The sequence below is a fragment of the Hevea brasiliensis genome, chromosome 3, assembly GCF_030052815.1.
Source record: "Hevea brasiliensis isolate MT/VB/25A 57/8 chromosome 3, ASM3005281v1, whole genome shotgun sequence".
In the NCBI taxonomy this organism is placed as follows: domain Eukaryota; kingdom Viridiplantae; phylum Streptophyta; class Magnoliopsida; order Malpighiales; family Euphorbiaceae; genus Hevea; species Hevea brasiliensis.
In genome coordinates, this window is record NC_079495.1 from 10,953,663 (window position 1) to 10,979,184 (window position 25,522).

At 35.3% G+C, this 25,522-nt stretch overlaps 1 protein-coding gene across 2 annotated transcripts in view; it reads right to left on the minus strand.

Annotated features, from left to right (window-relative positions):
* The window catches only part of LOC110673582 (insulin-degrading enzyme-like 1, peroxisomal), a 75,864-nt gene that overhangs the window by 10,946 nt on the left and 39,396 nt on the right, over positions 1 to 25,522 (minus strand). For both annotated transcript variants that reach the window (XM_058143855.1, XM_058143856.1), the window contains exons 15-18: positions 19,873 to 19,975; positions 19,581 to 19,682; positions 19,307 to 19,496; positions 19,031 to 19,092 (exon numbers count right to left, since the gene is read on the minus strand). In XM_058143855.1, coding sequence (XP_057999838.1) covers positions 19,031 to 19,092; positions 19,307 to 19,496; positions 19,581 to 19,682; positions 19,873 to 19,975 — 457 coding nt within the window. The remainder of the gene's footprint in view (positions 1 to 19,030; positions 19,093 to 19,306; positions 19,497 to 19,580; positions 19,683 to 19,872; positions 19,976 to 25,522) is intronic.

Below are 25,522 nucleotides of genomic sequence, written 5' to 3' on the forward strand. Positions count from 1 at the left end.
ATGTAATATTTATATATTTTGTAATTAAATAAAATTGAGTATTTCTTTTGTATTTGAGATTATTATGGACTGTATGAAACTGTGGAATTTATATGACTGAATTATTGAGATTTTAATAATCTGTTGAGATTTCTGAGTAATTTTGAGACTGTGTTGAGAAATAATGAGATTGAAAATTTGAGTCTATTATATTGAAATTGTTTTTGACAAGTGTAGAAGAACTGTTTTGTCCAAATTACAGTCGGCACTCTGCCAGATTCTCCTTAAAAATTGCGCAGACTCAGTTTTATCAAAGTTTGAAATAATAACAAAAAATGATGTGAATTTTACACAAAGGCTATTTAAATCCAAAATGAGTATTTAGAAAATATAATAAGATCAGATAAGGTGTTTCAGCACTCCGTGTGACACGTCTTGCTCGGCTACATTGTAGACGAGTGAGAGGTGTTACATTTAGTGGCATCAGAGCACGGTTTAGGCGTTTCTGGGTCTAGATAGATTACATACCATGCATTGCATTTATAAGTGTTGAGGTGACTCTAATGCAGATATATTGTTTTGGTTATTTTGATTAGAATATAGATTCAATATCGCAACGAGCAATAGACGAAGAAGTGGAGAGTCATGCTCCACCTATGACTGAGGCTAGAGATAGGGGGGAACCTGCTCCACCAGCACCAGAGGCACTTGCACAGTCTCCGCAGGCTATATTTCAGCAAATGACCGAATTTTTTAGACAGATAGCAGGAGCTATGCCACCGTCACCACCTCCACAGCAGAAATCTCATCTGGAGAAGCTCAAAAAGTTTAGAGTTGTGGATTTCCTGGGTAAGAGAGAAGATGACTCAGTGGCAGCTGAGAACTGATTGGATAGAACCGAAAGGGTCCTAAAGCAACTTCACTGCACCCCAGATCAAAACCTGGAAGGTGTTGTGTCGCTGCTCCAAGATGATGCGTACCAATGGTGGGACAGTATCCAGTGAGGTTCAACCAGAGCAGATAACCTAGGACTTCTTCCTCAGAGAGTTCAGAAAGAAGTATGTGGGCAAGGTATATTTGGAAGAAAGAAGATGAGAGTTCATTAGTTTAAGGCAGAGGCAGAGGCAGCTATCAGTGGCTGAGTATGAAAGAGAATTTGTCAGACTAAGCCACTATGGGAGCGAGATAATCCCCATTGAGGCTGAGAGGTGTAGGAGATTTGAAGAGGGACTGAATGATAACATCAAGCTCATGGTAACAGCTTTGGGGATTATTGACTTTACAAAGTTAGTTGAAGCTGCACTGAAGGTTGAGAGGGTCAGAGCAAGTGAACAGAGCAGGAAAGATAGGCAGCGTAAGAGGGAAGTTGGATCAGGGCAGTCAAGTATACCGACTAATAGTAAAAAGCTTAAAGATTCACAAGACCAGACACAGGACTAGAGAGGCTAGTTTGGGATATCTGTAGCTAGCTCCCTGGGCATAGTAACAAGGGAATCAGCCCCAATGCCAGAATGTACACATTGTGGTAGGAGACATAGAGGGGAGTGTCGACTATTAAAGGGAGAGTGTTTCAAGTGTAGAGCTACAGATCATTTCATAAGAGATTGCTCCCAGAGGAGTGATTTAACAGCTCCAGTACAAGCTGATAGACCTGCCCCCACAATGCAAAGGGGTAGAAAACCTTGTAGAGCAGAGGCGGCTAAGATTTCACAGAAGGCTATTTCTGAGACGGTCGAAAGGCCCGAAACTAGAGTGGCACCACAGGTATATGCCATGGAAGCCCAGGAGGAACCAAACCCAGACATTGATCAGGCAACACAAGGATGTGGAGAAGCAAGGAAGTAGCAGATTCCTTGACCATTTGCATCAGGTAAATTTCGAGGACGAAATTTTTATTTAGAGGGGAAGAATTGTAACACCCTCACTTTAGCTAGTCCGTACATTCGACTGTTCTGGTGACTAATGTCGGTCCGGATAGTCAGGATGTCTGGAACTACATTTCAATGATAGTGAGGAGACATTAAATGATGACATAAATGATAAGAAAAATTAAAGAAAAATAAGAGAGATGAAATGTAACTAGGTTAAACGAGCCGAAACCGTAGCGATGGGTGATCGCACCGGGAAGTTACTGTGAAGACTGTTATCGATCCTTGGACCACGGGTAGCCCTGGGAAATATTTTCAGGACATAATTAAATGTCTATTGAGATATAATTGATAATGAAAATGTCAAAGAAAATTTAGTAAATCAGTACAAACGAAACAAAAATTAAAGAAATCGGCAGGTCAAGGACTTAATCGATAGTACCGAAAAATTTGAAATACAACCCGAAGAGGGGTATTTTGGTCATTAGGCACCTAGAGTTGACTTTTGACCTAAATGTCCATTAAAAATAAGTAGTATTAAATTTTGAAAATTCCATAAAAATTTAAAATCATATGTGTAGTATAATTAAGGGAAATTAAAGGGGTATAAATTGGGATAATTAAAAGTTTAATTATAATATTATTAATCTAAGTTAGTGGAAGATTGTGGACATATATAAGGTCACTTAAGGACAGATTTCTCCACTAAACAATCTTCATCTTCTTCATTCTTCTTCCAAGCCGAAATCAAATTCTCTCCCAAACCTCCATGGCCGGCCAAGCATGCAAGCTTCAATGGTCCATCTTCAAGCCATGATTCTTCTAACTCACTTCATTAAAGTTGATCACCACACCTTGGGCAGATTATAGGGAGCAAAAAAAGAAGAAGATTTTGTGAGTTTTTAGCAAGTTTCAAAATAGGTAAGTGTTTATTTTCTTCCCTTTGCTTAATTAAACTTGGAATTGATGTTATGGTGAGTTGAATTATTGAGAAATTTGGAAAATTTGATGAGTATTGGGTGTGACCTAAATTCGGCAGCCATGCAAGTCAAGTGTGTGTGGTTTATTTTTACATATATTTGATGGAAAATGATGTTTATTAAGGTGATTCAATGCCCTAGCAAATTAATTTCATGTGTATTTGTGATTGAGCATTTGAATTGGGGGGTTTGAAACAAATGTTGAAGACTTTGGCAATTAGTGATTTTTGGCAACCTTGATGAACTAAGAAGAGTGCTAAATTCCATGAATTTAATTGGTGAATTATGGTATTGATGGATTAATGGAAGTGTATGTGAATTAGTAGTTGGAATTACATGTGATAGTTAGGTGATTTCATGTATATATTATGTTGATTTTGACTTTGTGAATTAGGATTGTATATTGTATATTGAGGACTTGTATAAACTGCTCAAATTGACTAATTTGAGATGTGATGAATGGTCATGGAATTTTACAAATTCAGAATTTAGGTATGGGAGATTAATCTTAAAAGTAAGTTTTGTTCAAGCAAGAAAAAAAGCTGCCAAGGAGATGATAGGGAGGGTAAAGGAGACAACAAAAAAGAAATAACACCCTATGAAAATTGATTCACTTGATAATATGGATTCAAATGATATCTATAACACGCGCGCTACTACCTACGCATGTATGGGTGTAGTGATAGTGTGTGTGCAACCATGCGCAAGTGGTTCCCGGCATGCAGCGGTGGTGTGTGTAGTGTTAAGTGTATAGCCATGCAAGTGTGTGTGTAAGTGGTAAAGTAAACATAAAGTTAGATATAGTAACAGATAATAGAACAGATAAGATGGAAGATATAGATAGAGAAGAGATAAGATAGAAGAGATAAGATAGAAGGAGGGAAGGGAGGAGAGGAGGAGGAGGGAGGAAGGATGTTGGATGGGGAATGGAAAGGGAGGGGAAAACTTGGGAGTGGGGGGGATGGGGGGAGGGAAAGGAAGGAGAAGAGAAAGATTGGAAGGAGAAAGAGGAAGGAAAGGTAAAAGGAGAAAGAGGTAAGAAATAACAAATTGGAAAAAACAAAAAGGAGAGAAAGAAGAAAGGAGTGAAGGGGTAGAGAGAGAAATGAGATAGAAGGAAGAAAGATATAGTAGTGAGAGAAGAAGGAGATAAAAGAAAGACTAAAAAGCTAGAGAGACAAAGAAAAGATAAAAATATAGAAAATAGTTATAGATAGGGAATAAAAATAAGAAATGGAGGAAACAAAGAGAATGGGAAGAGATGGATGATAATGATTAAATTAAAGAGATGATGATTTAATGATGAGAGAATTTTGGGAATGGAATTTGAAATGATGGAGGTTTGTGATGGAGGTTGTGTTGAGGTTTTTGGATGAGGTTTTTTTTTGGATGGGGGAAAAAAGGAAAACAAAAATAACATACTTTATAATAAAATTTATAATAATACTTAAATAAAAAAAAAAAAGTTAAAAAAGAAAGTCAATTTTAAAAGTGAAGAAAAAAAAGCAAAAAAGGGCAGAATAGAAGACAAGCAAGGATGCCAAAAGAGAATGCAAACAAGGCAGAGGTCAGGCAAAGTCAGTCAACATGTTTTGGGTCAACAAGGTAGGTTGGTAGGTTGGAACAAAGAAAGTGGAAGACAGAGTAAGTGGAGTCAAAAAAAAAGAAGTGAAAAAAAGAGTTCAAAGAGAAAAAAGTCAAAAAGGATGATGAGGAGAAATGGAAGCCATGATAATGTGGATTAGATAATGATATAAGAAAATGATAAAAAGATAGAAAAGAGAAGAAAGTAAAGAAAGAAGTAGAAAAAGAAATGGAAGTGTGGAAAGAGGAAAGAGAAAAAAAAGGAAGAGAGAAAAAAAAGAAAAAAGAGAAAAAAAAAGAAAAAAAGAAAAATAATAAAAAATAATATAATGAATAGATGAGAAAACAAAGAGGCAAAAAAAGAAGAAAAAAAAAAAAAAAAAAAAAGCAAAAAAGAAGAGAAAAGTTGAAAAAAAGAAAGAAAAAAGGAAGGAAAGAAAGAAGAAGAGAAGAGAAAAATAGAGAAAGAGAAGTCAAGAAATCAAAATCAAAAGAGAGAGATCAAATAAATAAAAAAAAAAAAAAAGAAAAAAAAGAAAAATAAAGAGAAAGATGAAAAAGAATTTATTTAATAATAAAAAAATAAAAAATAAAAAAAAAAAAAATATAGATAAAAAATATAGAATAAAGAATAAAAAAGAAAAGATTAGAAAAGAAAAAAGAAAAGAGAAGAAGAAGAGAAAAAAAAAAAAAAAGAAGAAGAAAGAGAAAAAAAAAATAAAATGAATGGTGGAAGATGAAAAGTATGGGAGTGTGGTGGGTGTTATTAAAATTATTTATTATAAAAATTATATAAATTATAAACTAAATAAAAGATGAAAAAAAAAAAGTATTTTTTTTTTTTTTTTTTTTTTTATTTTAAAAAAAAAAAAATAAAAACTATAGGGAACTCAAACTTCACTCAAAAACTATGGGAGAGAGTTGAGGAGAGAGAGGAGGAGCATACATCATCATCTCTTCTCTCTCTCTCTTCTTCAATTTCAAATCTGTTTCATTCATATCTGGATTCTCTCAACATGAAGAATGAGAGATATAGAGATGAGAAGAAAGAAGGAAGGAAGAAGAAGATTTTTACACATTTGGTTTTTGATTTGATTGAGAGAGAGAGAGTAGTATTGAAGAAGTTAGAAGAGAGAAAAAGTTATATAGGGTATAGTATATATATAAGTAATAATATATATGTATATAACTATTATGACAACTGTGGGGAGAGGGGACAAGGAGGGGACCGAGAGATTTTGGATTACATTGGGAGATACACCCAATTACCTTTTTTTACCTTTTTTTTTTTTTTAGTTTTAGACAATTAAGACAAACATAACAGAGAGTATATGCATAGTGCATGATGATATGATTGAGATAGATGATAGATGAGAAGGAGAGAAGAGAAGATAGAAGAGAAGAACTTGAAGAAGAGTTTAGAGTCAAAGGGTTTTAAGTTTTAAAGTAAGTAGAAGGCACACAAGCATTGCAAAAGTGAAGGAAGGGAAGGTGTGGTGATAGGGAAGTTAGTTTGATGAGGAGTGGCACTGTCCCAGTAATCACACTTTAAATATCTAGCTCAGTCTTTGGGGATGGGGGGGGAGGAGAGGAGGATTAGTTAGGATGGGAAAGTGATGGTGGGAAAGTGAGGCGGAGTGAGTTTTTTTTTATGTGATCGTAAGAAAAAAAAAAAAAAAAAAAAAAATTTTAACCAATACCCACCATACGCTATATATATATAGGAGTAGTGTGTTTGGAAAAGAAAGAAGTATGCATCTCTAAGAAGAGTTTTGAGAGATGAGAATGTTAAGGTGGATGAGTGGCCATACTAGACTAGATAAAGTCCCGTAATGAAAGTATTAGAAAAAGGTAGGAGTGGTGCCAATTGAAGATAAGTTGAGAGAAGGGAGATTGAGGTGGTTTTGGTCATGTGAAGCATAGACATACGAGGGCTCAGTTAGACAAGTAGAGCACATTAGGCTAGAGGATAGAAAGAAAAAGTACCTAAATTGACTTGGAGGAGAGTAGTAAAGATGACTGAGAAGCATTTTACACATTTCGAGGATTTAACCCAAAATCGAGGGAAAGCTTAATCCATATAGCCAATTCCCAAATTTTTGGGATAAAGGCTTAGTTGAGTTGAGTTGAGGTATGGGAGATTAAGGAATAGGAATTGGAATGTGTAATGTTTGGTATTTGAGGAATTGATTGAGGGCAGAATGTGTTTGGGACAATAACCTAACTTGTGTGACCCGAATTGGTATGAGGCCAATTGAAGATAAAACTAGACATAAAATGTGTCAACTTTCATGTAGAAACCTTGCCAAAATTCTGTCCAGAAAATGATCTCAAATTTGACCTAATCCGGAATTAGTAATTTGCAAACCCAGAATTTGACTATATGAACAGTAGCCACTCAATTGGCCATAATTCACTCAAAACAGGTCCAAATGACCTGAAATTTATACCTTTGGAAAGCTTAGACATAGGGCTACAACTTTTGTGATAATTACAAAGCCCAAAAATGTCATTAATCAAGTCAATTTACTTGCACAAGTTGAGGTACCAAATCTGCCAGAATTGAATTTGACCTAAAATTTGCCAAACAGAGGCAATTTGTCCAACTTTGCTAAAATGAACATAACTTGATCCAGAAAACTCCAAATGACCTGAAATCAGTGCCAAAATCTCAACAAGACATAGACTTATAATATTGCTCTTTTGACCAGAACCCAGAAATCAAGGGAATAAAGTCAATCAGCTAGATCAAGACAACATACCAAATTTGAAATATTGCAATAAGTTTAGAAATGGAATTGGCAATAAATGCCAACACATGTGGAATGTAAAATGTGACCAATAGGTAACATTGAAACTAATTTACCTATTCTGTATGAAAAGTCAACATTTTGATTGACTAGTATGAAAAGTCAACATTGTGGGTTGACTAGTGAAATGATTAGTAACCAATGAAAATTAAATACAAAGAATTACACGTTAAATTTTGTAACATGCCCTAGTATTGACTAGTATGATTGGTTTGAATAGGTTGGCATGCTAATAAGGTTCTGATAGCAGTACTGCATATGGCTTCACGCCATTCTGTATTTCATGGCCTATGATGTCATCCTGTATGTTATGGCCTGTTATGCCATTCTACGATATTATAGCCTGTGGCTATTCTGATTATGCTGATATACTTGGCTTTATGCCTGATTGCTTATATGGCTTATTAGCCATTCTGTCTGCACACCGGGAGATACTTTGTGACCAATTGTGTGATGGCCCGACGTACTTGGTACCCAGTGCCTGTTTATCCGTTTATCCAATCCGGTCAGCTGTCTAGGTCACTTGGGGCAGCTAAATTAAGCCTAAATAAAATATTACTAAATAAAGACATAAAAAGCATTAAATTAATAACCTTATAAAAAATTACTGAAATATCAGTCTGTAAGAGATATTAGCATTAGAACTGCATAAGCAATTATTTTATTTTAGTTTAGTCTATTTCTCTTTTATAATGGTACCACTAAGCAGTATTGCTTAGCGCATTGCTTTTGCTACGCGTAGGTACTGGAGATACCGCTGGAGAGCCTAGCACACTTACAGCAAGGTGATCAGTCAGATCTGCACAGGAGTCCAGAGTCACCTACACTACATTGCATACATGGTAGGGCATTAGGTGGATTTTATATTTTGTATTTTGTAGCAGCTTTGGGGTTTTGCCACGTACTTTGTAAAATTATGAAACTTAAAGTTTATGTAATATTTGTATATTTTGTAATTAAATAAAATTGAGTATTTCTTTATGTATTTGAGATTATTATGGACTGTATGAAACTGTGGAATTCATATGACTGAATTATTGAGATTTTAATAATCTGTTGAGATTTCTGAGTAATTTTGAGACTGTGTTGAGAAATAATGAGATTGAAAATTTGAGTATATTATATTGAAATTGTTTTTGACAGGTGTAGAAGAACTGTTTTGTCCAAATTACAACCGGCACTCTGCCGGATTCTCGTTAAAAATTGCGCAGACTCAGTTTTATCAAAGTTTGAAATAATAACCAAAAATGATGTGAATTTTACACAAAGGCTATTTAAATCCAAAATGAGTATTTAGAAAATATGATAAGATCAGATAAGGTGCTCCGACACTCCGTGAGACACGTCTTGTTCGGCTACATTGTTAACGAGTGTGGGGTGTTACAGAGACACTTAAAGACCCATTCACTATTTTCTCCTTTATGAAGTGTTGAACAATTTCCATTTGCTTGGTTCGATAATGTAAGACTAAATTATGAACTATACTAATAGCAGCTTTATTGTCACAAAACAAAGACAAACTGTTTGCATCTGATAGTCTCATTTCTCCCATCAATTTCTACACCCATAATAACTTGCAAATACCCTGTGCCATAGCTCTGTATTCTACCTCTGCACTAGATCTTATTGTTACATTATGCTTTTTACTTCTCCAAGTGATTAAATTTCCACCAACAAAGGTATAATAACCTGATGTTGACCTCCTATCATCAAGAGATTTAGTCCACTTTGCATCTATAAAGGTTTTTATCTGAAGGTGGCTATACTTTGAAAAAAGAAGTTTCTTTCCAGGTGAAGATTTTAAATACCTCAAAATGCGAAAAACATCATCTAAGTGAGGTTCTTAGGGATCGTGAACATATTGGCTCACCAGGCTTAAGCATCAAGTCTAGTATGAGAGATAAATCAATCTCTCAACTAACCTTTGATATCTTCCTATGTAAGCTGATTCCCCGATTCCTGCTTGTAGCTAGTGATTCACTTCAATCAGAGATTCAGTTGGTTTACATCCCAACATGCTAGTCTTATCTAGGAGATCTAATATATACTTCCTTTAAGCAATAAAAATTCCTTTGTCTAATCTAGCGACTTCTATTCCAAGGAAGTACTTTAACTTACCCAAGTCTTTAATTTCAAATTCCTAAGCCAAGCGATCCTTAAGATGGGCAACCTCTTCTTTATCATATCCTGTCACAACTATATCATCAATATAAATAACAAGCAGTGTAATCTTACATCTATGATGTTTCATAAATAGAGTATGATCAACATTGCTTTAATAGAAACCAAAGGAAATCATGGCTTTACTGAATCTGTCAAACCATGCTCTTAGTGACTGCTTCAGACCATATAATGCCTTCTTCAATCTAAAGGCTTTTCCTTTTGTCTTTTCATCCTCAAATCTTGGAAGAATCTCCACATATACCTCCTCTTCTAAATCTCCATGCAAAAAAGCATTTTTAACATCAAACTGCTATAGGTCCTATTCAAGCTTTGCAGCACATGACATTAAGTTCCTAATAGTATTCATCTTTGCAACAAGTGCAAAAGTCTCCTGATAATCCATCCCATATGTCTGATTAAAGCTTTTTGCCACCAGTTTGGCCTTATATCTCTCAATGGACCCATTTGCTCTATGCTTTATAGTAAATGCCATTTGCATCCAACCAGTTTGTTCCCAAATGGGAAAGTAACAAGATCCAATGTCTCATTTTTTATCAATGCCTTCATCTCATCTCCATTTTGGATTTAGATATGCTTTTTTCCAATTCTGTGAGATAGGAAAAGAAGAAATAGATAAGACAAATGCTTTATAGGAGGGAGATAAGGAATCATAGGTGTAGAAAGAGATGATTCTCCTTAATTTCAATTAATCTGTATATGGGTATATATATACAATTGATTCCTATAATTGTATTCTACTAATTAGGAAGAAATCCTAAATAAGAAATCTTAAATAGCAATACAGAATACAGAATATACAAAAAAATAATATAGTGATTGACTTTCCATAATACTCCCCCTCAAGTTGGAGCATAGATGTTAATCATACCCAACTTGTTACAAATGTAGTCAATCCTAGCTCCATTCAGAGCTTTTGTGAAAATATCTCCTAACTGCTCTCCAGTTTTGATGCGTTCTGTTGAGATGATCTGTTGTTGAATCTTTTCACGAACAAAGTGACAATCAATCTCAATATGTTTGGTTCGCTCATGAAACACCGGATTAGAAGTAATATGGAGAGCAGCTTGATTATCACACCACAATTTCGCAGGCAGAGAGGTCTTAAAACCTGTCCCATCTAGTAATTGAAGTATCCACATTACCTCACATACTGATTGTTCCATGGCTCTATATTCAGATTCAGCACTAGATTGAGAAACTACACTCTGCTTCTTGCTTCTCCAAGACACCAAATTTCCTCCAACAAAAACGCAATATCCAGTAGTTGACCTCCTTTCAACCTTAGATCAAGCCCAATCAACATCTGAAAAACATTCAACATTCAAATGCCCATGATTATCATATAACAAACCTCTTCTTGGAGCACCCTTCAGATAACACAAGATTTGTTCCAAGGCTTCCCAATGAGCAACAGTTGGGGAAGACATAAATTGACTTACCACACTAACGGCATAAGCAATGTCAGGACGAGTGACTGTAAGGTAGTTTAATTTTCCTACCAATCTCCTGTATCTCTCTGGATCTTCAAACAACTCACTATCCCCTGCTAACAGTTGTAAATTTGGAGTCATTGGTGCACTACAAGGCTTAGCACCTAATTTTCCTGTCTCTGTCAATAAATCGAGGACATATTTTCTTTGAGACAAGAAAATACCCTTCTTACTTCTCATAACTTCAATACCCAAGAAATACTTTAACAATCCCAAGTTTTTGGTCCGAAACTGGGTTTGGAGGAAGGTTTTAAGAGATGAAATACCTGCAGAGTCACTTCCAGTGATGACAATGTCATCCACATAAACTGCCAGGAGAATTAGACCATCCTCAGATTGCCTATAAAATACTAAGTGATCACACTTACTCTTTTGCATACCAAATTCCTGTACTGCTTCACTGAATCTCTCAAACCAGGCCCTAGGACTTCGTTTCAAGCCGTAAAGAGACTTCCGAAGCCTACAAACTTTACCCAACTCCCCCTGAGCAACAAACCCAGGTGGTTGCTACAAACTTTTGGCCACGCCATTTTGGGATGGGGTATCCACATAGGAAGACTGATGAAGAATGCCATTTTGCATCATATAAGACTGAAATTGTGCTGAAAAGTATTCTTTGGCATTGTCACTTCTTAATATGATCACAGAAATATTAAATTGAGTTTTGATTTCATTACAAAAGGCACAAAAGATAGAAAACAACTCAGAACGATTCTTCACTAAATATAAACAGGTAACACGAGAGTAATCATTAACAAAAGTAACAAAATAACGAAATCCAGTTTTAGAAGTAACAGAATAAAGACCCCAAACATCAGAATAAACTAACTCAAAAGGGGATGAAGCCCGTTTATTGACTCTAAACAAAAAAGGCAAACGATAATATTTTGCAAACTGACTCGACTCACATTCTAGTACTAATAAAGACTGAAGCTGAGGACATAGCTTCTTCATGGTAGACAAAGAAGGATGACCCAATCTACAATGAGCTTCAAGAGGTGTTAAGGTACTGGAGCAAACAAGCGACCGCGATACATGATTTTCAAGAATGTAGAGACCAACTGACTCACGTCCTTTACCAATAATCTGCTTCGTCGTAAGATCCTGAAACAAACACTGGTTAGAAAAAAAGGAAACAGAACAATTTAAGGTACGAGTAAGTTTACTAACAGAAAGTAGATTAAAAGAGAATTTCGGTAGACACAAAACAGATGACAAAGAAATTGATGAAGTCGGGTTCGCAGTTCCAGAACCCACGACACAAGAAGTAGAACCATCAGCTAAAGTAACAGTAGAGGAAGTGAGATTAGACTGAAAAGCAGATAGAAGACTAGAATTACCTGTCATGTGATCTGTCGCACCAGAATCAATAACCCATTTAGATGAGGAAGACACAAGACATGTAGTGGATTTACCTGACTCAGCGATTGCAGTGACAGGGGAACTGGTAGGCTTTAGAGATGCCTGATACTGGAAAAACTGTGCAAAATCCTCTGCAGATACCAAAATAGTTTTCTCAGAGGAAGATACTATAGAATCCTCTGCTACCAAAATTGTCATCTGTGATCGCTGATTTTTCCTCTGAAGTTGCGGACAATTATATTTTGTATGGCCAGGCTCATGGCAATAATAACAAATGACTTCTCTTGAGTCCTGATTAGAACTAGCCTCTCCATTACGCTGATTACTTCTGTTGCCTGCAAGAAAACTCATAACAGCCAGTTGCTCCCCTTGGGCCTGCTGAACTTTCACATCAGGATTAAAAGGCAAAAATACATTAAGTTCCTCATATACCCGTTTAAAATCCATAAAATAAGCCGTGAGAGACTTATCCTCTTTCTCAGCACGGTAGAATGCCTTACAAATATCATAAATACGGGAGATATTCCCTTTACCAGAATACAAAAAATCTAAGTAATCCATCAATTCCTTAACAAATTCACAGTGATTAATTAAACTAATTACCTCACTGTGAATCGAGTTCCGAAGCTGCAAAAATAACCGAGCATCCTCCCTTAGCCAAGTTTGTCGTGTATCATCCGTAGGTGGATCTTTAGTAAGGTGATCATCCTTATCAATGCTACGCAAATAGACCCTAATAGTCTTACTCCACTCAAGGTAATTCGAACCATTAAGTTTGTGTTCCGTGATCTTAGTCATCACCGGAATCACATCAGAAATAACATTCTTATTGTCTGCCATTTGTTGAGACAAAAAAAACTAACCGAAACGCTAATCCAAAGTACTTATAACAGCAAAATAACCCAAAATCACAAATCAAACAAATACCAAAATAGGATCTGAGAGCCAAACCTCAGAAGTCCTTTAATGGTACACTGGATCAGGTAACAGCACACAGTGGTGGAATGAGGGGGTTGAGGCGACGCTGGCGATGTTGATCGGAGTCGAAACGGCTGGTCGGCGGCTAAGGTCTCTCCTGAGCTGGGTGGTGAGAACAAATAGTCACCCTAGATAGATGACCTGCTCTGATACCATGTAGAAAGAGATGATTCTCCTTAATTTCAATTAATCTGTACATGGGTATATATATATAATTGATTCCTATAATTGTGTTCTACTAATTAGGAATAAATCCTAAATAAAAAATCCTAAATAGGAATACAGAATACAGAATATACAGAGAAATAATATAGTGATCGATTTTCCATAACAATAGGAAACAAACTTGAATATAGAATGTTTGGTGCAAGTCTTAACTCCTTTTCTAAAAGCAATAGCTATATCCGGATCATCAAAAAGAGAATTAGAATCAGATTGAGTATTCAGGATGTTCAGGATCTGAATTCAGAGATTCTAACTGATCAGGTATATCAAGCTCAATGACTGCGTTTGTCTTTTCATGATGAGTGTAAGTTCTTAAATCCACCCTATTTAGTCTCTCTCTCTCTCTCTCTCTCTATGGGTTGAGGAGCAACTGATTGGGCCTTATCCTCACTACTCAGATTGGGTTCAAGTCTAAAATCTCCCCTTGAAAAGGTATAGGGTTAGGAACCTCTTCCTTCTTATTCTCCCCCTGAAGAGGTGACTGGGAATAAGGTTCAAATTCCTCAAAGGTGATATCCATACTCACAAAGTATTTCCTTGAAGGAGGATGATAGCATTTATACCCTTTCTGAGTTCCATAATAACCCAAAAACACACATTTTAGGGTTCTGGGTTCTAATTTCTCAACATTTGACCTATGAACAAAACAAGCACAATTAAAAACCTTTAGAGGAATAGTATAAGAGTTCTTACCTTTAAGAACTTCCAAAGGTGTGTGAAGAGGCATCCAATTGATAAGATATATAGTAGAAAGAACAACATCCCCCCAGTAAGATGTGAGAAGGTTCATTGTGAAAATAAGGGATCTAGCTATTTCAAGTAAATGCCTATTTTTCCTTTCCGACAGTCCATTTTGAGCATTGTTATTCACACAACTAGTTTGATGTAGAATCCCATGGGAATCTAAATAAGACTGGAAGTCTTTATTCATATACTTTGTTCCATTATCAGTTCTTAAAATTTTGACCTCTGCATCAAACTGGGTGCGAATCTTTTATGAAATTGTTGGAAACATGAAAAGACTTCATTTTTAGCTCTCAACTAATAAACGTAAGTCACTTTAGTGCAATAATCAATACAAGTAAAAAATCATCTATAACAAGATAAAGAGACTGTTTGAGTAGAACCCCATACAACAGAATAAATAGTTATAAATAGAACCAAAAATTTATTATTTTTTGAAAGATAAGAATGCCTTGTGTGTTTAGCAAGTTCACAAGCATCACCAACTAATAATTCTGATTTGCATTGTCTAAACAAAATGGGATATAATCTTTCTAAGGTTGAAAAAGAAAGACATCCTAGTCTCCTATGCCACTGCATGATCTCTTGATCAGCTATTATTGAATTTCTTAGCAAAGCTTTAGGATTTGAGAAACCAACACTTCATCTAGCAAATACAAGCCATCCTGCATTATACCACTGCCGATCATTCTCCCTTTTTTTAGTTCCTAAAATGTACAATGGGTAGAAAAAAATTTAATTTTGCAATTAAGGGCTTTAGTAATAGAGCTAATAGACAAAAGATTAATAGAAAAATTAGGCACATGTAAAACTAAACTAAGATTTATAGTGGGAGTACATTTAACAAAAACTGTTTCAGAAATATTGACTAAGAATCCATCCGCTATGCGGACTTTTTCTTTTTCTGAACATGTGGAATAGGTTGTAAACTTATTTGAGGAGCCTGTCATGTGCTTGTTTGCTCTAAAATCTATAAGCCAAAAAGATTTTTCAAGGTTAGCAAGAAAAGCATTACTTGATTTGACAAAATTAGAAGAAGCAACCATGACAGCTTGAGATTTCAGCTGAGACAGCAAACGTCTTAGAGAATGTACTTCTTCATTAGAGAAAATCCCAGTGGTATTTGTGTTTTCAGAACAATCCACTATCTAATATACATTTGCTTGAGGTCTTGCTGAGCCCATCCGTTTACCACCATGCCTTTTAGTTGGGCAATCATGTAGTTTCCAACAATGCTCCTTTGTATGCTGGGATTTTCCACAATAGCCACAGTGTAGATGATCTTTGTCCGATGGACAATTATAAGAGGTAGGTGACTGTTTTCGGGAAGAAGTAGTAGCTAAACTAGCCTTGTCAGTGGGTATAGAGTGGATTATGACATTTCTATGACTTTCTTCCTGTTCTACATAAGAATAGGTTTGCCTTAAGGAGGGCATGGGATCCTTACCAAGTAATTGGACCCGAATCTTATCATACTCTATGTTCAACCCAACAAGAAAGTCATAAATTCACTCTTTTTCAATCTTCTGGAATTTAACAAAATCAACAGTACATGTGGCCTAAAAATCCTGATAGTAGTCCAATTCTTATCATAAACCACTCAATTCAGCAAATTACTAAGCAATGGTTATCTCACCTGGTTTCATATTATGAACCTTGTTTCAAAGCTCATAAATCTGTGCATCATTGCCCATCTGAGAGCAGGTTTGGGAAACTACATTTCAAATAGTAATTGCACTATTCAACAGCAAATATCCACAGGCTATCTCAGGTTGCATCAAATTAATAAGCTAAGACATAACAAGAAAATTCTTCGATTCCCACTAGCTATAAGTAGTACTTTTAGTTTTCAGTTTTGATTTATCCCTGGTGACATATCCTTGTAGTCCTCTAGCTTGAATGAACAATAAACAGGATCTTGACTATGCAAGATAATTAGTACCATTAAGCTTTACAGGACTGATTTGTAAAAAAGGATTGTCAGTTATAGTACCCATCTTAGTTTTTGAAATCTCCTTTTTTCCCTCTGCCATTTTTGATAAAAAAAAAAAAGGAATATTAGTACTGAAAAACTACAGAGTAACAGTTACTGGAAAAAAATGCTAAACTTGTTCCAAAAATGATAGGTCCAGGTAACAAAGAGCTAACCAAATGTAAAAAACTTGTTGGGTAGAGGCGCAACTCTCAAGGAAGGCTATCAGAAAAGAGAACGGCCGAAAAAAATCACAAGAAAATGCTTCATGTGCCGGCTTGTGGGAATGATACCGGAACTTGCAATGGCGTGTGGGAATGACGCTGGAACTTGCAGCGACATGTAGGTCACGCGCATCACTAGACAATGGCAAATCTCCAGGGACAGGCCAATTGGCATCTGGCCGTCCTTTTGAGGTAGGCGGTGTACTTCAACTCCCCTTACATATGTCGCCTAGAAGCTTGACCCAAGCAAAGCTTAACCCTAAATTTGATTGCTCACGCCAATGAAGGATGGCAGAGTTCTAATATCGTGTTTAACATACTAGTTTTTGAGAAAAATCAGTATATATTATTGTATTTTTCAGTATAAATGTGCTTTACACACTCTTCCTATTTATACACAAAATCTAGATACAACAGAAATTCTAGACTAACTAGGAAATGAAAGGAAGAAGATAACTGAAAGAAATAAAACTTCTACAAGAACAGGGACTTTAACAAACGTATTCCAACAAAAAGTAAGGAGAGATTCCTCTTGGTTAGTGCAAGTCAAGCATTTTCAATCCCCACCTAAATGGCAAAATGTATCAAGTTATCAGCATATAGTTGTATATATATTGTGTGTGTGTGTGTGTGCGAAACCTTACTAGTTACTATAGTATTTTATGTTAAAATGGGAGACAATCTTGATAGAGCAGCCGACACTGCTTTATGTCACATTAAAATTTCTTTTTGCCAAGATAAACTAATGCCGCTAGCTAATACTGGAAAATTCTAGATGTTAGTATGTTATGGATGTTCTTCAAATCAGTAAAAAGTTCGTAGACAAACTCCTTAAGATTAGGAAGTTTGGTTTTGACTAGTAAAAATCTGTTTATACAAGGAATGAAGAAGAAGATAAAAATAAAACTTCTCCCCATTCTTAGAAAAATACCCTTTATTTAACATACTAACGAGACATGGACAAATTGATAGTTATTAATGCCTGTAGACTCATGAATTATCTGTATATCAGATAAAACTGCCTTAATTTATTTATTCAATTCTAGAAATATTATTTGCTTCCTATTGCTTCTTCTCTAATTCCCTTTGCTTCTCTTTCTCTGATTTGGGTCTTCCCATAGGATAATGTCAAAGAAATGAGGAAAGTGGAGTGAACGTTCAGTTTCTTTAATTTGGTTGATGAAATCAATAAAAATAATTGAAAATAAAAGAAATTTAAACGTAAGGTATTTAATTAGCTGAGGAAAACCATAAGGAAACTAGCTGTGATTCATGTGAGTAAATAATGGATTAGGTATGAAAATTTGTTCATTTTACTGATTAGGTAATCAAGCAGCTAGAATTGCTGAAAGAGATGATCGATTAATATAGGTTAATGTCATGGAAGCAAATGGATTGGAATTGTGTGATGATGCATTTGTGAAGAGTGGAAGAAGGTAGTTATGGTATTGTAATTAAATAGGAAGAAATTAAAGATGTTAACTAGATGGGTGAGCTATCTTTCACAAGCTCATAAAGAGAACAAAGAAAAGGTTGATAAAATTCATGGATGTTAAAATATGACTATGATTGTGCGCTATGATTATGCCTGTAAATGTGTGCTAGGGTTATGACTGTAAATCTGGAAGCAAATATGTCCGGTAAATATGCAACATTACCATTCTCAGTGTATGACTAACAGTTTATATACCCAGAGGCTTGAGGGAATAATCAAGCTCTTTTTCTCCAATTACTTCTCTATTATTTCTTTTAAAATTGAAGTGCTAAAATCTACCTCTTAGAACCAGGAGTTTCCAGCATTTATTTAATGGAGTGATGAGACAAAACAAGGACTACTAGATGAAGGATATTTCAAATTAAAGGTATCAAAATCCAAATATGAAAATGAGTGATAAAGGAGAGAGATGTTTAGGCTGCAACTTGTGAAGCCCCAACCTCTTGGTCTAATCTATTGAGCAAATAAGCTCAATAGGTAAACCATTTTTATAGGTATAATTATAGCAAATATAGTGAGGTAGTAGTATGCAAGATTGTATAGAAGCAATGCAAGTAGTGTACTACAATCACCTGATATATGGTGACTAGATAGCCCATTAATGATGAATGACAGCTATAAAAGTACTCTAGTTCTCACAAAATTGCACATAACAATGCCATTGGTGTAGAAAAGTCGAAGTATGCTGAAAGATGGGTCTCTAAAAGAACCAAGAAGGAGAAGACCTTGACTGTTAGGTTTGAGTACAAATGGAAATTAAAAGATGGAATTTATGCCGGGTCCCAGATAAATGGGAGCAGAAAGGATAAATATATTGTTTACAAATCATGTTACTGGGAAGTTCTTTTGTGAAAGTTATGCACATAGATATTGGTCCATAATACCCTATAAATATATTTAAAATCCCAGTATGCTAAAATACAAAATACACGAAATTATTGGTTTCAACTTTCTAGAGGTACTTTATTTTCTGGAGGAACTGCAATTTAGCAGAAAAGAAGCACCATTAATAGTAGTATTGAGATGGCATGAACTTTCTTTTGGACTTGAAGCTGAATTCATAACAATTTCATGAATGCATGCATACAACTATAAATCATTATAGACACAATTAACAAAGTTAAATAAAAAGTACCTGAAAGCCACTAGCTGCCATGTATATGTCATAATATAGACCAGCAACACTTGCATGGTAAGCTGAAGAATGCAGGATGTGTTAGCCTTTACCAAAAGAAAAACTAAATACCACAGCAGAAATATCAAAAAGAAGCCATAATAGGGAAAGGAAAAGCGAAGTCACTTAAATTCAAGTAAAATATTGCTCTGTCAAATATAACTAGTATCATTGGAAAGGGAAAAATATAAAAAATGAGAATGTAATCTTCCTCTTCATTCAGTTTGATTTACTTGCCATATTCATTCAAGTAATCCTCTAACAATTGAGTAAAAATGACTGTGAGAACTTCTGCCTCTGGAGAGCTCTTAGCAAAGGGGCAATTGAAATCTATTTTGACATAGGCCTTAGGTGTAGAGAACCGTGTATCAGGCTTGTACCATAATGACGCATAGGATGACTTTCGCACTAGAACTGGGAATTTGACCTGCTTTGAAGGTCAATTGCATCAGAAACAAACTTACAAAGAAATTGAAAATCAAATAATTAGATTTAAAGTATTCCATCAAACCTTCTCTTGAGTCCCCGTGTCCTTGAGCAATAAGTCAGTAGGGATGAACATATTAGGTGCTGGTAAATGCAGATTTTCATTAGGGGCAGAAGATATCCATTCCTGCAATTAACAAAAACTTTCACATAATTATCAAGCCCTTACAGAATATTCTAATTTGGAAAAGCAAATTACTAGTTCAATGAGGAATAAAATGACAAAAAATTCACTATGTGCATTCACTTGACATAGCTTTTGCACTTTTATCTTGAAATAGAATGAATGATTTCACAAATAACAACAAAGGACAAACCTGAATCATTGAATCAGTAATGTCCTCAACACTATATGCAGTTTTGTACCATGGCTCAACCAAGTCAGTTTGTCCTTCAAATTCCTTAGACACCCAAAAAATCCTATAGGATTGACATCTTATTAGGAAAGATAACATGCCTCAACCATATCAGTGTACAAATTGCAAATAATAGTACATTGAAATGATTTCAAGAAACAAAGATCAAGTTTGTAAATATGTCAATCAATTTGACATATGTAGCAATATGCAGTATATCATGGATGGAAAGATCATATCCTGTTAAGAACCAATGATTATCTTGATATCTCTTTTCCTCAAACTCAAATATAGTAGCTATAAGGTAAAGAGGCTATTGAATAAAGTGCCAAGCTATGAAGCACCTAATAAAAACAATAAAAATTTCAACACAGTGGCAAGTCTATCACTACTGCAAGCCACACTTTAATAGAATATGTAATGAATGTCAATCTTGTAGAGTCCTGTATTGCGAGTTTACCTAGTCATATAAGGATTCCTATTAAGTCAGCTTTCCTAATGAGTGTAGAATAACTTTGTATATAAATACTTGTGTATACTCAATTAGAATTAATGAAAAAAATAGATTCCAGATTTCTACATGGTATCAGAGCCTTATAGGCTATAGAAAAAAAAAATAATTTTCAGATTCGTTCTCTCTGTTTTGAGAAAACTTTGAGAGTTCCTTCTTAACACCACGACTATGGAATTAGGTCACCATGCTAGAGTGACTTCTAGATCACGCCGCCTACCTAGGGAGGATGACAAGTTGCTGGCCACTCCACCCACCAAGTCCGATGACCAGAAGTGTCGTGTGTTGCCACACGCGCAGATCTTAACTTTTGCCCTCACCGACGAGTGATGGTGCATCTGCCATCGTTTAGGACTCCAGCTCCTTATTCTGTTTTCCCCTCTATTCTCAGTTTAGTCAGAGGGGTTGTTTCTTGATCTGGGGTATTTTTAGGTGCTTCAAGGTTTGTTTCCAAGAGTAGCCTTTGTTTAGACAACTCCAAGTTCTGTTTCCAACCTTTTCTTTATTATCTAAGCACTGATTTGTTTGGGTATTTGCCTCGAGTGAAGATTGGGCAGTGATACTTGTGTTATTGGCTGGAGTTGGGTGTATATGGTCGGTTTTTTTTTTTTGGCGGACAAAATTTTGTTAATTTCATCCAATGGTGGACACTAAGGCCATTATTTCTGATTTGATTCTAGTAATGACTAAGATCACTGAACACAAACTTAATAGTTCAAATTATCTAGCATGGAGTAAAACTGTTAGGGTCTATTTGCAAAGCATTGATAAGGATGATCACCATACTAATGATCCTCCCACTGATAATACAAAGCAAGCTTGGCTCAAGGAGAATGCTCGGTTGTTCTTACAACTTCGGAATTTAATTCATAGTGAGGTAATCAGTTTGATTAATTATTGTTAATTCATTAAGGAATTGATGGATTACTTAGAGTTTCTATCTTCTGGTAAAGGAAATATTTTCCATATTTATGATGTGTGGAAAGCATTCTATCGTGCTGATAAATAGGATAAGCCTCTTATGGCTTATTTTGTAGAGTTTAAAAAGATTTATGAAGAGCTTAATGTTTTATTGTCTTTTAATTCTGATATGAAAGTTCAGCAGGCTTAAAGTATAGTTGTCAAAGGCGCGCCTGAGGCGAAAAGAGCAACAAGCTCAAGGGGTAACACCTCAGGCCATAGAGAGCGGGCGACCTCACCTAGGTGCGGCAAGGAGCAGCAAGCATGCCTAGGCGAGGACAAGCACACCCCTCCTTGGTTCAGCGATAGGAGATTTTTTTCCTTTTTTTTTTTTAAAAAAAAAAAACTCAACCTCACCTACCAAATAGTCCACAGCCACACATTGTGTTGTCCAGCAGAAAAAGAAGGGAAGGAGCACTTACCAGACATAGTGTGCTGCCCTCCATTCTCTAGGTGCGCAGTAGGCTCTTTTTCTTTCTTTCTTTTTTTTTTTTTTTTTTTTCTTTCTTCTTCTCTTCTTCTTTTGGTCTCTCTGTTCACGATATGTTCTTTCCGTGCCGTTATGCTGCCGAATTTTTTTTTTTTCTTCCATGCTTCTTTTCTTCCTTCAATCTCTTTAACATTCTTCTCTTCTTGCATCATGTGAAGTTGTGAACCCTAGAGGCCTAGACCAAGGGTTGGAATTTGTGTTAAGTGTCTTCAAATGGCCATGATGAGGCTAGTCCCTTCTTGAGTATACCTTAACAATGAATATGAAACATGATTTGCTTGAATGTTAGATGAGTTACATTCCTCCCTAGGAGGCCCTTGAGTTAAGTAGCCTGCTTGAATAATTTACAACAGATTCTTGATATCAGTTTCACATTTTTAATTAGTTCCATGAGCAAGTAAATATTTAAAATTATGAATTCAAAATGTTAAATATTACGCTGCTTCTTGAATCTTGACTGAATTTTGTTGTTTTTAGTTCTTAGAGATATTAAGATATTATGTTAAATTGTTAATAATGCTTAATTAGTTGAATATGTTAAATTGTGATTATTATTATTATTATTTATGTTTGTCTTGACTTTCATTTTGAGATATTAAAAGACTAGTCAAGTACTTAAGTTTCAATATATATATATATATATATATATATATATATATATATATATATGTTAAGTGTTCTAAACTATGACTATGAGTAGTTTATTTTAATTTTAATTGGGTTGTAAACTTAATTGTTTACTTGGATGCTAGTTATTATTATGTGTAACTTTATGTTATTTTAAGTTGTCTTATTTATTTCATTTTTTATGAATTTTTTTAATTTTTATGCCTCGCCTCGCTCAGGCTTGCGCCTTGCACCTAGGTCCCATGACCCTCAGCACCTTGATGTGCTATGGGCCTTTAACAACTATGACTCAAAGGGAGCAAATGGTTGTTATGAGTTTTCTTGCAGGTCTCCCTTCAAAATATGACACTGCTAAATCTCAAATCCTATCTAGTATTGAGGATTTCCTCTTTGCATCATACATTTACACGTCCTTCATACAGAAAATACCCAATCTCCACAAACTGCTAGTGGTGTTCTTGTTAGTCAAAATGCGAATGGACAACAGAGTAGTAAAGGAGGAAATCCAAGCAATAGAGATAATCAGCATAATAGGGAAGTCAGTTCTAATCAAGACTCAAAGGGACACATTTGTTACTATTACTATGAGCTCGTCATACAAAATACAATTATTTGAAACTTGAAAGAAAAAAATCAATAGTCTTAGATGGCAAATATGGCAGCAGATGAGTCTACAGTTTCTGGAGAAAACTGTCTTAATATCTATGGAGGAATATGCACAGTTTTTTCAATATCAAGCAACTGTAAAGTCCTCTAGTTCCTACATCACTGCTATTGCTGAGTCAGGTAAATGGACCACAAGCCTTGTGTCTTCCTCATCCAAATGGGTCATTGATTCTAATGCTACAAATCATATAACAGGTAATTCTAGTCTTTTATTTACTTTTTGGTCTCATCCCACCTCCTCCTCTACTGTCACTTTAGCTGATGGTTATACTTCTTGTGTCATGGGTTCTGGTACTACAAACTAAACATTGTCTATTTCTTTCTCATTTGTTTTAGGTATACCTAAATTTTCTTAATTTGCTGTTAGTAAACTCACTTGTGCCTTACATTGTTTAGTTTCCTTTTTCCTTTTTTATTTTTTATTTCAAGATCTTATGACGAAACAGATTATTGATAGGATATATGAGTCTGGGGTCTCTACATCTTAGATAAACATGGACTGCGAACTCTTGCTTGCTCCAATGTCTTAACTCCTCTCAAAGTTCATTGTCGATTGGGCCATCCCTCCTTGGCTACCTTAAAGAAGTTATGTTCTCAATTTCAGTCTTTGTCAGTCCTAGAATGTGAGTTATATCTATTTGCTAAGCATAATCGTTTACCTTCTATACCTAGAGTCAATAAACGGGCTTTGTCCCCTTTTGAGTTAGTTCATTCTGATGTTTAGGGTATTTGTTCTATTACTTCTAAAACTAGATTTAGGTATTTTGTCACTTTTGTTGATAATTACTTGTGTTACTTTGTTATATTTAATGCAAAATCATTTCTGTTAACAAATTAACCAAAAATCTTAATTGTTATGTCATTTTTATGGCTGACTTTGTTATTGTGTAGGATTGAGGTACGAAAAAGACGATTAGAACAGGACTTTGAGCCACAAGGACCGTATCATCTATCTACTTCAAGATCACCGATTGTTTTCTCTTCCGCTAAATCCACTGATCTTCTCCATAGCTGTCTGGGTCATCTGAGTCTCACCAAACTTCAAAAATTAGTACCTAGCCTTCCTACATTATCTTCTTTAGAATATGAATCACGTCAACTTAGGAAACAAACTCAAGCTTCCTTTCCCAAGCGAGTCAATAATAGGGCCACATCTATGTTTGATATTGTGCAGTTAGACATTTGGGGTCCAAGTTGTGCAAGTACAACTTTAAGATTTCATTATTTTGTTATTTTTTTATTGATGATTATTCCTATTGTACTTGCGTATTTTTAATAAAAAATCATTTTGAGTTATTCTCTATTTTTCAAAATTTTGTGCTGAAATTCATAATTAATTTGGTGTTACAATTAAGGTATTACGCAATGATAATGCAAAAGAATACTTATCACCCTTCACTAATTTCATGTCTTCTCAGGGAATAACTCATCAAATCTCTTATGCATATACTCCATAGCAAAATGACATTGCTAAACGTAAAAATGGGCATCTTATTGAAACTGCTCGTACCTTACTTTACACCACAGTGTTCCTCTTCATTTTTGAGGAAATGCTATTCTCACAACTTGTTATCTAATTAACCAAATGTCTTCTTCTGTGTTTTAGCATCAAAGTCCTCACCCAATTCTATTTCCAGATCAAGATCCCCATCCTCTGTCATTGCGTATGCTTGGCTATACATGTTTTGTTCATGATCATACTCCTGGGAAAGACAAACTCTAGCCTAAATTTATTAAATGTGTCTTTCTAAGATACTCTTATCTTCAAAAAGGTTACAAATGATATGACCCAACAACAAACAAATATTTTATCTCAGTAGATGTAACCTTCTTTGAAACATCCCTATATTTTTCACCAAACACTGAATCACAAGTCAGTATTTCTATTCCTCCTCCCCAAGTCTACTCCCATCATCCTCATTCACCTGCTAACACCAATGATACTTCTCCTCATGATATAGGTACATTGGCTACTCCTGATGACTTATCGCCTATTCCTTTGTCACCTATTCTAGTCATGCCTTTAGTAGATGCAAGATCTCCTCCAATTGTCCTTTGTAAAGGTATTTGTTTCTCTCGAAACCCTTATCCCATTTATAGTTTTCTTAGTTATCATCGTTTGTCACCATTCTATTATGCATTTGTTTCCACCTTATCTTTTATTTCCATCCTCACGACTGTTAGAGAAGCATTGGAATATCCAGGGTAGCGAGATGCCATGATAGAGGAAATGACTTCTTTTCATAATAATGGTACTTGGGAGTTGGTTTCATTGCCACAGGGTAAACTTGTTGTTGGGTGTCGCTAGGTTTTTACTGTGAAAGTAGGTCTTAATGGACATGTTGATTGATTGGAGG